The following is a 16175-nucleotide window of genomic DNA, read 5'->3' on the forward strand; positions in this document are numbered from 1 at the left end:
ATAGGTCCTTCAATGTACATATTAAGCAAATATGTAGGACTGCTTTTTTGCATTTGTGCAATATTTCTAAAATTAGAAACATCCTGTCTCAGATTACCAGGCTGTTCTAAAAGCTTCCTGAAAAACCTTCAGCTGATCCAAAATGCTGCAGCTAGAGTGCTGACAGGGACTTGGAAAAGAGAGCAGATTTCTCCCATATTGGCTTCTCTTCATTGGCTCCCTGTTAAATCCAAAATAGAATTTAAAATTCTTCTCCTCACATACAAGGTCTTGAATAATCAGGCCCCATCTTATCTTAAGACCTCATAGTACCATATCACCCCAATACACCACTTCGCTCTCAGACTGCTGGCTTACTTGTGGTTCCTAGGATACTTAAGAGTAGAATGGGAGGCAGAGCCTTCAGCTTTCAGGCCCCTCTTCAGCTCCCAGTTCGGATTCAAGAGACAGACACCCTCTCTATTTTTAAGATTAGGCTTAAAACTTTCCTTTTTGACAAAGCTTATAGTTAGGGCTGGATCAGGTAACCCTGAACCATCTCTTATTTATGTTGCTCTCTTCCACAGTGTGTCATTTGTCCTGTCTCTCTCCTCTCAGCCCCAACCAGTTGTGGCAGATGACTGCCCCTCCCTGAGCCTGGTTCTGCCAGAGGTTTCTTAGTGTTAAAAGGGAGTTTTTCCCTCCCACTGTCACCAAGTTCTTGCTAATGGGGGTTGTTTTGACTGTTAGGTTTTCTGTGTTATTACTGCAGGATCTTTACCTTACAATATAAAGCGCCTTGAGGCGACTGTTTGCTGTGATTATAAACAATATTGAATTGAATAATCTGTCATACAAGTACTCAGCTGTGTCACCCTTGGCCTTTTCACCAGGGGTCAAGCTAAATAAAATAAGGTCCCTGTTAATTTCTGTGATGAAACAATGACTCAGTCATGGTCAGGTATCATGCTATGGAGAAACCATGCCAATTAAATATTCCTAATTAAAACTCAAATTGACACCATGTGAAAATCACCTTTCATTGAGAAGCAGTCCTAATGATAGGTTTGTAAATTAGTAACACCATAGATTAACACAATTATTTTTTATGCCTCAATGCAGCCATGGTTGGAAGAATTCTAAATATGACAGAAATGGAGACACTGAGGATATTTCAAATTTGGTTGGATACTGAATTGATGACACTAATGTTTTAAGACGAAGCAAACAACCTCAGGGCAATAGTTCTATTTTCCCTACTGGTGAGACTTCAAAAGATTAAATGGAGTAACCGCTCTGGCTTGATTAATAAAAATTTGCTTTGCCTTTTTTTTAATATATATTTTCCTATTTCATTTTCAGCTTTGTCTTAATTATGTGTTTCCTAAAAAAAATAAATAAAATGTGCACATGGTAGTTTAATCATGCAGATGACTGCCCACAATATCCCTGACAGAACTTTAAGTGAAAGGTTGTGTATTTACATCTAACATGCATGGTATGAAACAATTATCTTGTTATTTTTCTACTTATTATATTTGCTAGAGATGAACCAAATTTAAAGCTATTTTATTATACTGACTTAAACTGAAAATGATATTTATCAACCTCACATGTCATTACAACATCATCATGAAATGTGTATACAGTAATATACACATTTCATATATATACACTCCAACACTACATGAAATCCTAATATATTAATTAAAAGAAATTAGTTCATAATCTTATCTAAAAGAAAAATTGTATTAATGATTTCCACATACTTTGATTTTTTTAAACCCAGAATTGAGAAAGCACTACATCGCAGTACGTTTGGATGTTATTATTATTTTTAAATGAACTGATGGCATTTAACAGTAACATGTAACAGAGCTTTCCAAATTGTCCCAGACTATGGCTGAAACTAAAACTGAACATCTCCAAATCACAAACTCTGTATACCTAACTTACACATTTCCTTGAGGAGTGAAGACTTCATGAAATTTCAATTGGCAAAGGCAATGCCTGTGATTCTGTTTTTAATAATTTGCATTTCCCTTTTTGAAGTCACACTTGGCTGCTTGAGCTCAAAATAAAATACTGAAATCTCTACCTGCGTTGATCATGATATCCAAAACACAAGGACTAACTCAACCTCTTCGACTAGAAAGTCATGTCTTAAAAGTGATTGCTCTTAAATGTAAAAGTGTATCATCGAATAAGAGCCTGTTTTGTGGGTAGCTGTCTCTTGTTTATATTGCCACCAATAACCACATTTACTAAAAAAAAAAAAAGATGCTCAGTGTCAGTGTAGAATAAACACAACTGGAAATGCGTGGCATTAGTGCTCCAAATACAAATTGTTAACAGCAGGACCCAATAATTAATGTAATAATGCATATTTTATAAACAGTCATTCAAGAAAGTATTTACACCATTTAATTAATTTTCACACGTTTCACATTTTAATACTCTCTCAATAATGTAACAATAATAATCAGATTAGCATTTCAGATAATATTTTTTCAAGTCGTCATAGCTTGTCAAGATATCAAATAAACCAGATAAGTGGGCAATTAAAAACAGCTCAATCTTGTAATTAGTCTGCTTTTGACTGTGTGCAGGATAAATTACTCCTACACCCTTTGAATATTGAAAAGAACTAAAAACTATAATTACATAGTCTAAAAAAAAAATACTCTAAAGTTTAAATGTAAACATATTCCATAAGTGAGTCATATTTTGAAGGTTAACTGATCAGAAAACCTGACAGCCTTAGTCCTTTTGGAACATGCTAAAGACAACACTTGATTATTTTTGCCTTTAAAAAGTTAGTTTTTTTTTTAACTAGTCCAGGCTAATGAAATCTCCCTTATTTTTACACTGCCTACTACAAAATATATCTCTCTACTATAAATTGTTGCTGAAATTGTAACAGATTATTTTGTCTTTGTCTATTTTGGTTAAAATACTGAAAGAAAGCCAATTTAGTTTCAATTTCATTTTATGAAATACAAACTAGTGCACTTTAAAAGACGGATTCATCTGGGAAAACAAGACAAAACTGAACACATGATAGGAGCATGTGTTTCTTACCGTGCCAATGATCTTGGGGAAAGGAGCTCTCTGGTTCTCACTCACAACCATAGGAGGAACCAGCAGGGATCTCTTGGATCTGTATGGCAGCTTTTGGCCAGTACCCAGGATATTCTACAAAACAGAGCAGAGAAACCATATTGCTGAATCTGCCAATAACAGCCCTTGCATTTCGCACCTCGAAAAACTGAAATTCTCCCACAACGTCCCTTAAAATTCTTTCAACATTACTTGTTAGCATATTTTTTTCAATTACTAAAACTCTACAACAACATGTAAACACATACACGCACACAAACACACACACACACGCACAGGCACAGAGCAAGCTGTCAAGTATGCACCGAATACTTTAAAAAATACTAATAGCAGAAAAACCCACACTTAGAAAAACTGCTCATTTCTTTTTTAAAGGAGAGTGGTATATATAATATATAATGCAAAGGGGCTGAACGCTTGCATCTGGCAGGAAGCACCATTTGCCTTACACATTTGGAAAGAAGGGCATATTCTCTGGGAAAACATGAAAAAGCATCGCTGCTGCTCTCACTAAATTTTATTTTATATTCTTCATTTCTGTATTCAGCCTGTATGTTAAATAAGAATGGGAGGGAAAGCAAATCAAAAACAACGATAACAAGAGATGGTAAGAATGAAGAAATGAGCAATGGCAAGGTTTTGGCAAAGTAATTGAATTGTTCATGCAGAAGGAGCCCATCTGAAATGTTGTTTTTGCTCTTGAGAACACAATAGCATAATGTAATTTTATCTTCCATCCTGCTGCTGTAAACAAAGACATGCTTTTTACTGTGTAATATTGTGAAAAATGTTCCCTTTCCTTTTGAAATCTCTGATACAGTTTAGCTCTTTCTGCTTTGATGGTGAAAATAATACAGATGAATGACCCCAGGAAGCTGGAACCTAGGCTGCAAGCATAAGGTGATGGCCTGTCACTGGACGGCAGTCTGCTGATTGCCTGTATACCTGGACTCAAGCCAAGGAGCACTAACACACATTTAAATACTCTGCAATAATGATTAAAAATATATCCAGAAAGTTTGAATATAATTTAGTAAATCTCACTAATAGTACTAAGAATAAAATATAACATTAATCAAATGTTTATTAATGATGTAGCCATAATTTTGGGACCTTTTAATGTAATGTATTACACCAAAATCTAGTTACCAAAATGTTTATGTGCTCTCTGTTTGTCCATATTTATGTCTTTTAAGACTCAATATCTGAGCACACAGCTGAGGCTCAGCAGGGGTGGTGAGATGAGGCCACTCAGAGTCTTGGGTTGAAACAACTGTCTCTGTGTTCATGTTTTAGTGTTATTTGTCTTTTGGTTACATCCCATTTTACTTTGAAGGCTAGTTTTTCACATTTATATCACTTTGGCTTTTCGTTTAGCTTTTGCACCTTTCCTCCCGTTCCCTGACTGCCGGTCCCGCCTTAAAGGTCTCCAGATGTTTCTGGTGTGTTTGGGTTCTAAGTTCTGGCTAAATCATGAAACCAAAACCAAAAGTCAAAATAGAAATTCAGGAGTTCTATTTTACTGCAATAATATATCATAACCAGTTAAAAACTATGCCAATACAAGGAGTTAAGACACTTCATACCTACATAAATAAAAAAAATAAAAAAATACTATTAATATTACTCTCTGATGCTGTCATTTCCGGTAATATTTAAATTTTAATTTTACAAGTAACCATTTGAAAAACTTTGTACTGTAACTCTCTAAGTGGTCAACAAAAACAGAAAACAATTCATAAAAACACAAAATGAATGAAAATATCATTGTTTGAACATGCACGCAGTTGAACAGTTATTTAATGCTGTCCATTCGGTCCAGTCCACTTATATTTCTTTGTTATAATTAGATTCATTTCGAGGAAATAGTCAACACAGCTAATAGCTGTGCATATTTTACTGGTACTGACATGTTAATCATGATGTATACTTATTTCATGCTCAAAGAATCAGCGCTCTGTCTTATCTGCCACAAATCTGTTTTTTTGTTTTGTTTTGTTTTGTTTTGTTTTTAACCCATGCACTACCAACCCCCTACAATTATATTTTCTTTCAATTTATTTCTGTCTGAGTCCTTGGCATTGTTAGCAAAAGTCACTACAGACACTCACTTTTGATTAACCTTACAGGGAACTGGCACTGTGGATTATTCAACAGCAGGACAGACTAAACATTTTCATTACAACTAGGGATATGGAGCAAGACCAAAAAAATAAAACCCAAAATTAGCCCATCCAACAACCACATCACTTTGGAAGGCCATAGCTCCATCCTTCCAATAAGTGCAGCAATATTCAGATGCATACGGATCCCTCTAAAATAATCATAAGTCAGGCCAGAGAAAAAGTAATTATCTGCTTAGAGAGCTAATCTACAACCTGCTTCTTGCCAACCCAAGGACAATACCAGAGCCTTTTCAGCAGAAACGCCATAGTCTTTTATATAAATTAACACAAAAAGTGAAGAAAGTTTATTACTATGGGTAAAGTACTTCTTACATTATATATATATATATATATATATATATATATATATATATATATATATATATATATATATATATATATATATATATATATACATATATATATGTCTCTTATAATCTAACTACAAATATTGACATCCTCTTTGTTGCTGCCTTTTCTGGTTAAAATATTGGAAGCTTAAATCTAGGGAGAAAAAGGGCTTTTCAAAACTTAATTTGGCAGGCTAGTTAAATGATTAGCTTTATTAGCTAACTTGTCAATTTTGCTTATTTGAAAAAAAAAATACATGTAAATTTAATTTCTTTGCCTTTTTTTTCTGGATGCTAATACGGTCGCTGCTATTCGGCACCACCTTGAACAAAACTGCCTCTGCCATTTGTAAGCTCCAGATTCCACTGTCAGAGCTAAGCCTGCCAGTAGCTGTCAATTAAATGGTTACATGCTCCTCTCTAGAAGGCTTCCAGAAAAGGGTCATTTGTGATATTTTCTGAATGTCATATACAATAAGTTTGACTGGAAAAAGGATGACTAAAGACACAACAAAAAGCCTTCTGATTTCATTTTGACTTTGACATTGAATTTTGTCCATATAAGTGAGAAAACAATGGCAATCAAAGGAAACACACACACAAAAACTCTGGCCATTGAGCAAGGGTTAAAGTGACAGCACAAAAATATAAAAGGGGGAATACCAACTTCTATTTTTTGTGAAATAATATACAATATAGATATCCTATTTTGTCCTTCAGTTCTTTTATAGCCTATAGTGCATCACTTTAATGATAATGTACAGTGCACAAAGATATGGTTGCATGAATGCAGTGAGCACTTTGCATGTTTACTGTTTACAGTGCCATTAACACTGCTGTTAGCGGCTTACAGTGACAATGGTGTTGCATTCACCTCTGTCAGCATGATGGAGAGAGAAGAGGTAAAACTGAACCATTTATAGACAATGATTTGGCCCCAAACGCCAAACACTCACATCACTAACCACAGCACCCCTCCACCATCCCAGCTACAAAGTTCAGAAAGCACACAATGAAACAGTAATCACAAACACAACCCAACCAGAACAAACCAAAGACACACCAAGTGGTCTTTGAAATGACCACTCTTATCAAATCCACTGGGGGATGACCTTTGAAATGTCAAAGAGAGAAATCAAAAACCTGACCTTAAACTGTTAAATAGAACACTGTGCAAAAGTATATGGGATTATATGTTCTATTTTGTGTCTAAAGAGCACAGTCAGTGGTGTGTGTATATTTATGTGAGCGGTTCACAACAAGTTTATGGACTTTTAAGTACTGCCTGTAAAAACCTGGCCTGAGTTTGAAGCCCAGGGATGAGCGCATCAATCTCATCGTGCGCAGGTCTCAGCTGTGTGATTTTTGTAAAGATAGGTAGGAGGAGCTGGGAGACACACAGAAACCATGAGGTATTTTTAACTCATGGCGTCTATGGCAGGTTAGAAAAGTAAAGGCTAAGATAAATCATGCTGTCAAATCCACGTCTTCAATGAGCTGAGATACAGTGGATATGAAGAAGGAGTGATGGTGCTTTAAAACCTATCAATGTTCTGCAGGTGGATCAGGACAGTGAAATGCGAGCCTGGTGAACAGCGGGTTCATCTGAATTGAGGATGGCTCACCGCAGGGCATTCTGGGAAAGAAAACTTGCAGCTCTACTCTCTTCGCTCTCACCTTTATACCTGCCACTTTGCTGATCTCACTCATTCTTTTCTCTCACTTAGCCATAGCTGTTCTTCTCGCTTTCACCTTTTGTTTTCTCCCTACATGTGTGATAAATAGTTTTCTTAGAGTTTCGTGACACTATAAGATAAGGGAGCCATGAATCTTTAATGTGTTCTGTTCATAAATTACTGCCGCACCATCAACCCTGATCCAACCTTAAAACATCTGCATCCCTATCTGTCTCTGTCTTTCATGTGATCATTAGGCCATCTCATTGTGCTGAACTGAAAGAGTCATGACAAGAAAAAGGTCTTGTTAAAATTATTTGAGTAGGCTTGATTAGTCATAGGCAACAAAGGTATGCATGTGTGTGTGTGTGTGTGTGCATGTATATGTGTGGATTTGTGTCCATGTGCACATTCTGCATGCATTGCACTATAGTATGTGTGTGTCTATGTGTGTGAGGAAAAGAAAGATTGAACCTTTGTCATTGTCATCTGAGCCCAGAGTTACTGTGGCAGGAAAGTCATGTCCTTGTCCATTCTGCCATTTTCACTCTTAGTGCTATATTGAGAAGTGTCATTACTCATTGCTGACAATGTGTTGGATACCTGGTGAGAAATGGATAATATCAAGGCCGGCATCAGCCACTGGTGACAGGAAAGTAGAGCTACAATTTTCAGAGTGTTATAAACTCTTGCACACTGTATGCAGGAAAGTCAGGCAATTAGTCCACTCACCTAATGTGCAGATGAGCTAACTTATGTTGGTGTCAGCAGTATGTATATGTAGAAAATAATAAATTGGCGTGCTGGCCCGATTACATGTGACTAAACAAAAAAATGTGACATTTTGTCAGTGTATAACCAATAAACCATGAACAATTTTCTTCTTGCTTAATCAAATATACCAAGACACTAATGGCTATTTCAGTATTTAATTAGCTGAATTAATTAATGCTGTGCCAAAGAGATAATGTGTGTGTGTGTGTGCAATCTCATCTCCAAATACTAGTATGGAGTGTGCACTTTTAAAAGTACACACGTAGCTTAAAAAAATATAAATAAAAACTTAGCACTTCTTAGAGACAAATTAAAGCTAAAGGCATAAAACATATTCAAGATTTGGGCATTTGTGATCCAAATATAGGAGCCAATGCGGTATTTCACTCATTAAAAGCAGCAAAGTGCCTGCCAGAGCTCAACTTTGGCAATGTGTACATATAGCTTGTGAAGAATCCTTCTGCTTTCACTGCCACAAGAAAAGTGTACAAAAGCAGAGAGAGCTATTTCTATTTTAAATCTAGATGGTCAATAATGCTGCCAGTGCTTTGACTGGGGAGAGATTTGCATATATTTTTAGACAAATCCCTATTCTTACACTGTATTGTGGATGAAAGTTTGCTATATCTTTTTTAAAATCTGGACCTGTGCTGCTGTTTAGCAGATGAAAGACTGAAGGACACAAAATTCTTTATTGTCAAAGCAGAGGGTCATTGTAGTTTAGGGCAGTACAAAAAGGTGGAAATTGTCAGCTTTGTTCCAGTAGCCATTACTCAGATTTTGAAAAACATGGCTTTTAAGGCTTTTATTTATTTTTCCCTTCATTACTTTGTTCTGTGCTCATCTGTTGTGTGTGTGTGTGTGTGTGTGTTTTTCATTTAAGTGTGCATAGAAAGATGGATGATTCATCTACTGCAAACCAAATCTACGTCAGGGTATAAATAAAGTAATGTTAACCTGAACCTGAATTGTTTTGCTTAGGTTAACTACACTAATGCACACATTAGCAAAATATGGCCCAAGGGCTAGGACCATCACATGAACCACCTCATTCTGACCCCCAATGCCCTAAAGGATAAACAAAGCAAACCCCAAATCAATAAGGCAGAATTACTTGTATGGCAGGGCGAGGCTAATTCAATTCAATTCTCTTTAAATAGCAAATAAAACAACAGTCACCTCAAGGCGTTTAATATTGTAAGGTAAAGACCCTACAATAATATAGAGAAAACCCCAACAATCAGTTTTCTGTTCTTACATGACAGAATTGGTACCTGGTGAGTTCTTCTGCTTCTGCTTCAAGGCTCAATGTGTTGTGCGTTCATAGATTCATCGTGAAATCTATGGCTAGCTCATTTGTTATCTACAGACGTGGGAAGTAACGGAGAACAAATACTTTGTTACTGTTCTTAAGTAAAATTTTCAGTTATCTGTACTTTACGTGAGTATTTATTTTCTGACAACTTTTTACTTTCACTGCTTAGATTTTTAGACAAATATCTGTACTTTCGACTCCTTACATTATCAAAACAGGCTCGTTACTTTAGGTTTCAGATATTTGTGGGAAGTTTTCATTTCTGGTCACTGCACATTCAAACATCAGACCGATCCCAGCTTAAATGGAGGAACAATAGCACGTAAGAGACAGTCATACTGGTGTATCCTTCATCATAGAGCAGTTTTTAAATTCCCTTTCACAGCTTGTGTCCTATATTACAGATTCAAGCTGAGTACATTCATAAAGATTAAAATTTAGATTAAAATGTATTCTCATGAAATATTATTTTATATTATAGCAGATTCAATTAGCGTTGCACAAAAATAGCTGCTAGAAACATCTAGAAATGTAGAAGAGGAGCTACTTTTACTTTCTTACTTTGAGTACATTTCAGAGCCTGTACTTTTGCAGTTTTACTTGATCAAAGAAGTTGAACCATTAGATCAACTTTTACCAGAGTATTTTTTAACACAAGTATTTGTACTTCTACTTAAGTATAGAATGTCTGTGCTTTTCCCACTTCTGGGTATCTATGTGAGACCAGATTAATGGTCACCATGCTTGGCGTTTATAAACTCCTGCCAATGTAGAGAAACTTTGATTCTGCTTTTCTATGTTTTTCATTATACAACAGGAACAAAATATTAGCTGTTTTGATTACCAGCAATATTTTTCCATTCCTTCTCTAAACTAAAACAGTGTCTTTGTTATCCTTTGCTGACCTCAAAAAGTCATCCACGTGATGATCTATGTTTTCCTTGACTTCATCAAAGTCAGACTTTTCTTTCATCCACAGCCAGTACTAAACCCAAAAAGGCAGCTTTCAACTAAATCTAAGAGACATGTGCATCATTTTCATAATCCAATTTTAGCTGCTCTATTTCAGCTGTCACCTAATTTTAGGATTTATTCCAAATTTTATACAATCACCTACTTATACCCCTGACCTTTAAAACTGCTGTATGCCTAATTGGAGACTAACCATCCAAAGACACAGCTCCAGGCAGAACCACTTTCAGAATATTTTTTTATACCTAATTAGTCTCACTCCTGTGAGGGACATTACATAAAATGAATTCAAACAAAACATTCTCAGGTGTTTTCAAAACCTTTGACAGCTTGAGACAAAAGTAATGCAAAATTTCTTTCTTTCTTTCTTTCTTTCTTTCTTTCTTTCTTTCTTTCTTTCTTTCTTTCTTTCTTTCTTTCTTTCTTTCTTTCTATAAACAGCAAATTACTGCTATCTTGATGGGAAAGGAGCTGGACTAAATTGGTAGATAAACCTCATGGGTGGCCTCGAAAATGATTCAATGGTTTCTTTATCTGAAAAATGATCACCAGTTGAAAAATTATGTGCTTTGTACTTCGCTTGCTTAATTATGATAATCAAAACACCATTAGGCAGCAGGTCTTTTCAAAAATTCAAACACAAGAGACTGTCTTGCTGTTCTTGTAAATGAACACTACGTTAGGCTTTCCTGTTCAGCATTTACTCCCACATATGGAAGCTAACAAAAAATCTGTAGGTTAGCAGACATATTAAAGCACTTCAGCAGAGATGGAGAGTGAAGAGGAAATAATGTAAAAGAGACAGAAAACACACAAAGGCAGTAAACAGAATTAACAAATGACAGCTACAGAACAAGCTAAAGAGAGATAGTGTGAGTGGGATGGAAACAGAGAGAGGAAGATTATTTGTGTTGTATAATGTGAGCTGTTGTGCTGTGGTTGCAGGATGTCACATCATAGCCATCCCCGGAAAGCCTTACTGAACACTGAAAGCTTGGTTAGAGAAAATCTATTTGCCATTGCCGGATGAGGATTTCGCACAGGATGCAGTATTACATTTCATTTGGTGCACGAAAATGGATGAAACATAACAAAGGCAAAATAAATAGGCTTTTGGACTCAGATTATTTTGCCTGTTATCAGTTGTTACATTTGAATGGTGCCTGTTTATGCCCCCGAAGGCAAGAAAATGGTCTGCGTAACTGTTATTATGCATAACTGTTGTTCTGCATAACTGTTGTTCTGCACAGTATAACCAAAACACCGAGGAATAATACACATAAAAATAGTCCATATCTTGGAGCATGCATTTGTTAAATTGAAACGCATTCTTCCATTAATTCATATATTGATTGGTTGCAAAAAAGAGGGGAATAAATTACCCATTGAATTCAGGAGTTTCGCTCACAAGGAATCATTCATCAGCTACTTCTTTCCCTCAGGGCCTGTGTTACGCCAAGCTAGCAGCCACACTGAGGAATTAAAAACTGATTCTCTACACCTTCGCTCTCAGCACTTATCAATTATCACCAGCCAATATTTGCTGCCACAACGGCATTTGTTATGCCAATAAATTCACCTAGAAATGTTTCCGCTCTACTTTAGACAGGAAACAAAGGGAGGTATGGGCAAATACAAAATCTAACTTTAACAGGAGCATAACAAAGAGATTTCATAATGAAAATGGTGTTTCAAAAAGACTCCTACTCTGGTACAGTAATTTAAAACCAGGAAGGAGGCATCAAGGCATCGAGGCTTGACTCGGATGCTGAACTGTTCTTACTACTTAAGAATAGTTCAGCGTCTGAGTGCACAATGTTGTCGACAGTCATTTCACAATTCAACCCCCCCAGCTCATTGAAACAAGCTTTTAAATATGCCATGACTTAGTTACTGATTCTTTAGAAGCTGCTGTTGCTCTGAACATGTTTGATGGGCCACTTGAGACGGCGTGGAAGCGCGTGGTGGGGGTGGGGTGGGGGGGCTACAGGATATGGACAGAGAAAGGAACAATAGATTTCCTGATGATACGAGTCCCAGAGCTTGAGGAGCTTCAGCAGATTAATTGATACTGAAATAATGAGAGCTTTTAACCACTCTATCTCACAAGAAACCTTTTCTTCTGCCTGGCCACTATTTTTTTTTTTTAAATCTTTGTTTCTCTCTACCCTTTGCTTAATCCAAGCACTTTGCAACTATGCCTCTGCTGCCTGTTAACTTTAACATCAACAGAGACATTAAAGCATCTGTTGCTAGGAAAGATAAAACACTTAATTGGAGATGTCAAGTTTCCCCAATACAAACGAACAGAATATTACAGCAGGAATGGAAGAAAAGTGAAAAACAAAGGCATAATTATCAAAACACTGTTCTAATGCATTCCTGTTTTTTATCAGTTTTTATTTTGACTTCTGTTGTTGCCACCATCAGACTCTAAAAATGGCACTTTCTTCACTCTCTAGGATGTTATAATAATGCCCATGCAAGCATTTCTCTGAAGTTGTACTTAGGCACCATAGTCCTTTGAGATAAATGCTTATTTCAGCATGCTAATAGGTTCACAATGACAGTCCTAACAGGTGTGACATCTGCCATAGCCACAGTCATAGTCTATCATATTGGCATGCAGATGTTTCAGTGAAACGAAAAGTTGAGGTATTAGGTCATAAACAAAAGTATTTGAAATGCTGACGTCGACTATGAGTCCATAATTACAATTCATCATGAGGGAGGCACGCATGTACCAAGTATCAGGTTTTTTATGGCAGTTTCTGAAATAGCTATTGAGACTTTTAAGATAGTCACATCCATCTTCCAACATGTGTTTATACGCCACAGAAAGATATGTGACAGAGTTGTAAAGAGGCAGGTTTCTTACAACCCCCCTTTGCTCGGTACTCGTGGGTTGAAAAACACTCATTTTCACACCTGATCTTCACTCAGATCACACATTTAAAGTTTTGTAAATCTAGCTTGCACAGCTGCAAAACTACTACGTTGGCAGTATCTATCTACTTTCTGCTACTCTTTTCTATTTTTTTTGTAGGTGTCTACAGAAACACATTTGGCCATAATGACATCTGCACACATAGACACCTTAATGCAAAAGGTGAAATGCTGTCCCAGCAAGTTCTTATAGGAATTCATCTCCTGTGGACTTTTTTTTTTTTTTCAAACTTTCATGGACATATACTGATAACACCTGAAGAATTGACTCTTAGAGCATGGGGATCTGTTGGCTCTGGTAGAATCTGTAGTGGCCACAACTTCCTTGCAGTGATTTCACAGCCACCTTTGACAGTGTGTTCTCAGAATCTATATGGAAAGCTTTGATACCTGATAGCTTCCCATTGAAGATTGTGAACATCCTGCATAGCCACTACAAAGCTGCAAAATGCCATGTTTGGACGGGACATTTGAGACAGAGACTGGTGTATGACAACATCTTTAATATCACAATCAACTAGATTATAAGGTCGGTCGCTGCATCTCTGTGGCCCCCATCTGAGTAACAGAAACTGCATATAGAAGACTAAGCTAGATGACATAGCTTTACTCGCAGAACCTTATCAATCAAATAGATATGGCCTTGAAATATCTTGGCCTACACATCAGTGGAAATGTCTATACAATGCACTTACTGTAAGAAGCAGTGGAAAGATCAGATTTTAACCAAACTGCAATCAATCCCGCTACTCTACAACCATGCAGATGCTCCTTACGCTCTGCACCATCACTGACAGTTGCAGCATAACTACACTGCAGTCGACAAACTAACACTAACACTGAAATCTCCGTGTTGCTAGAAAATGTAGTTCACTGAAAAATGCAGCTATCATGTTTCTGTTAAAATGGAAGAGAATCACATAATGAAATAGCCAGTGAAAGAGATCCACAAACAGAAATGCCTCATGAAAAGCAAACACAAAAGTGCACTCACTAATGCAGAGCCATATGGCCATATTCGTCACCAGGAACTTCACTTTCCGCAAATAACTTGCCAAGGACTAATTAACTTACTTCTACAATGACTTGCCAAAGTAACACCCGTGGACTACCTAACCAAATAAATGATGGTTGCAGACACAAATAAATGAGAGCCACATCATTCCAAAAGGGATGGGGATATCCATTAAGCCTGGTGCTGCAGGAATGGTAACAGCAGGACTCTGAGCGCTGCACCAGAAAGACAGATGATCTCTGGGAAGGCAGAGAAACACCAACTGTACCTGCAGTCTCTGGAAACTTTTGCTAATCAACTTTGCATATTTGGACAAAACTGATGGAGAATTGGGGTCTATTCAGAAATATGAATCAGGGACAATGGTGTGTATTCAGGTGCAGAGAGTTTTGTAAGGCAGTCAATTTGCTCTCAGCAAAAACAAATTTCTCTAGATTACACAAACAAAGGGACACATTTGCAGTGAAACAAAGCTCAGCATAGGGTTGCAGGCTTATAGGCTAAAATCCAATATAACTGAAATTGGCCAGTGTAATTCTTTACACTGAAAGTTGGTGCAAAAACACAGTTATTTGCTTTGCCTTGTAGAGTGTTTCCCTTCCACTGCATTTTGATGTGACCTTGTACACATACGGATTAAATAACACGCACGGAGAGAAATGTATGCACATATGCATATTCATCAAAGTTTAAAGTGTTCAGATACACTGAAGACAGATTTTAAACAGACTGTCTCAGAGCATGTTTGAAGCACTTGTAAAACAATAAATAAATAAATAAAACACCCATTTCTAGTCTGTCCCTTTCACGGGGACATTCCCCTGCACATGTCACCTTTACAAGAGCTGAATATTTTTATATTCTTGGTCAATAATCTGAACCGTCTCAGACACCACGTTTCTCTTTTGCCCTTTTGCTATCTATTGTGTGTCTGTTTATTTTACAGTAGATCAGAAACAAGTATCCCTAGCAGAATGGCATTATTATAATATCAGCATTTTGTCAGAAACTTTTTACTTACTAATCCTAACATCCACTTGGTTTAAAAAAATAAAAAAATAAATAAGGATGTGGGTGTTTTTCCCACTGATCATATGGGATGTCTTTGAGGCGGTTGCAATTATGTTAACTGTTGATAATTAAGGTTGCATGAGCATGCCTCACATTTACAAGTGATGGAAATTCATCAGCATATGCATGAATGTGAACATTTGATGAATTTGGTTTTTAATGTGTTTTAATTTGCAGTTAATATCACTAATGTCTGAATGCTTTGAGAATGGCACGGCGCCTGGGTTTAGATGCCAATCATGTCTCTCTGTTTAAAATAACAGTTTTACATTTAGTGAAAAAAAAGGATATTTTTAACACTTAAAAGTGGAACAGGCAGCACAAGCTTAAGTTTGAACTTAACACAAAATATTTCAGCATAAAAACAAAGAAGAAAAATCTGCTCACAGTGACAGACTGAAGTGCATCCCTATCACATACAAAGGATGTCTGCTGCTTGCCTCCGGTGATTATGTTATGGTGATTAACTGTCTCATTAATACAAGTACAGCATGAGCCTTATTTATTGCCATAGCCAGCAGACACGTACCTTACCTCACAGTAAAAACTCACAACAGGGTGAAAGAGGTTGCCTAGCTCTGTCCAACATTAACAAAATCCATCCGACTACTGAACAATTTCTTTATTCCACAGAGACAGACATGATAAGCTCATGTAAGTCTGTAATAATTTATTTATACTTGAGTTTCCACACAAAAGAGACTCAAAAGGAGTCAAAACAAATGCTTTGTTGAAAAAGCATCCTAACTTAAAAAGTGTCTGTCTGCATTTTAAATATTTCTTACCATTTAG

General features: G+C 36.6%; 1 protein-coding gene across 1 annotated transcript in view; it reads right to left on the bottom strand.

Moving 5' to 3' along the window:
* The window catches only part of cdh13 (cadherin 13, H-cadherin (heart)), a 367414-nt gene that overhangs the window by 207882 nt on the left and 143357 nt on the right, over positions 1-16175 (bottom strand). The window contains exon 4 of the mRNA XM_030732385.1: positions 3061-3174. Within this exon, the coding sequence (XP_030588245.1) occupies positions 3061-3174 (114 nt within the window). The remainder of the gene's footprint in view (positions 1-3060; positions 3175-16175) is intronic.

Source organism: Archocentrus centrarchus, chromosome 6 (genome assembly GCF_007364275.1).
Source record: "Archocentrus centrarchus isolate MPI-CPG fArcCen1 chromosome 6, fArcCen1, whole genome shotgun sequence".
Lineage (NCBI taxonomy): Eukaryota > Metazoa > Chordata > Actinopteri > Cichliformes > Cichlidae > Archocentrus > Archocentrus centrarchus.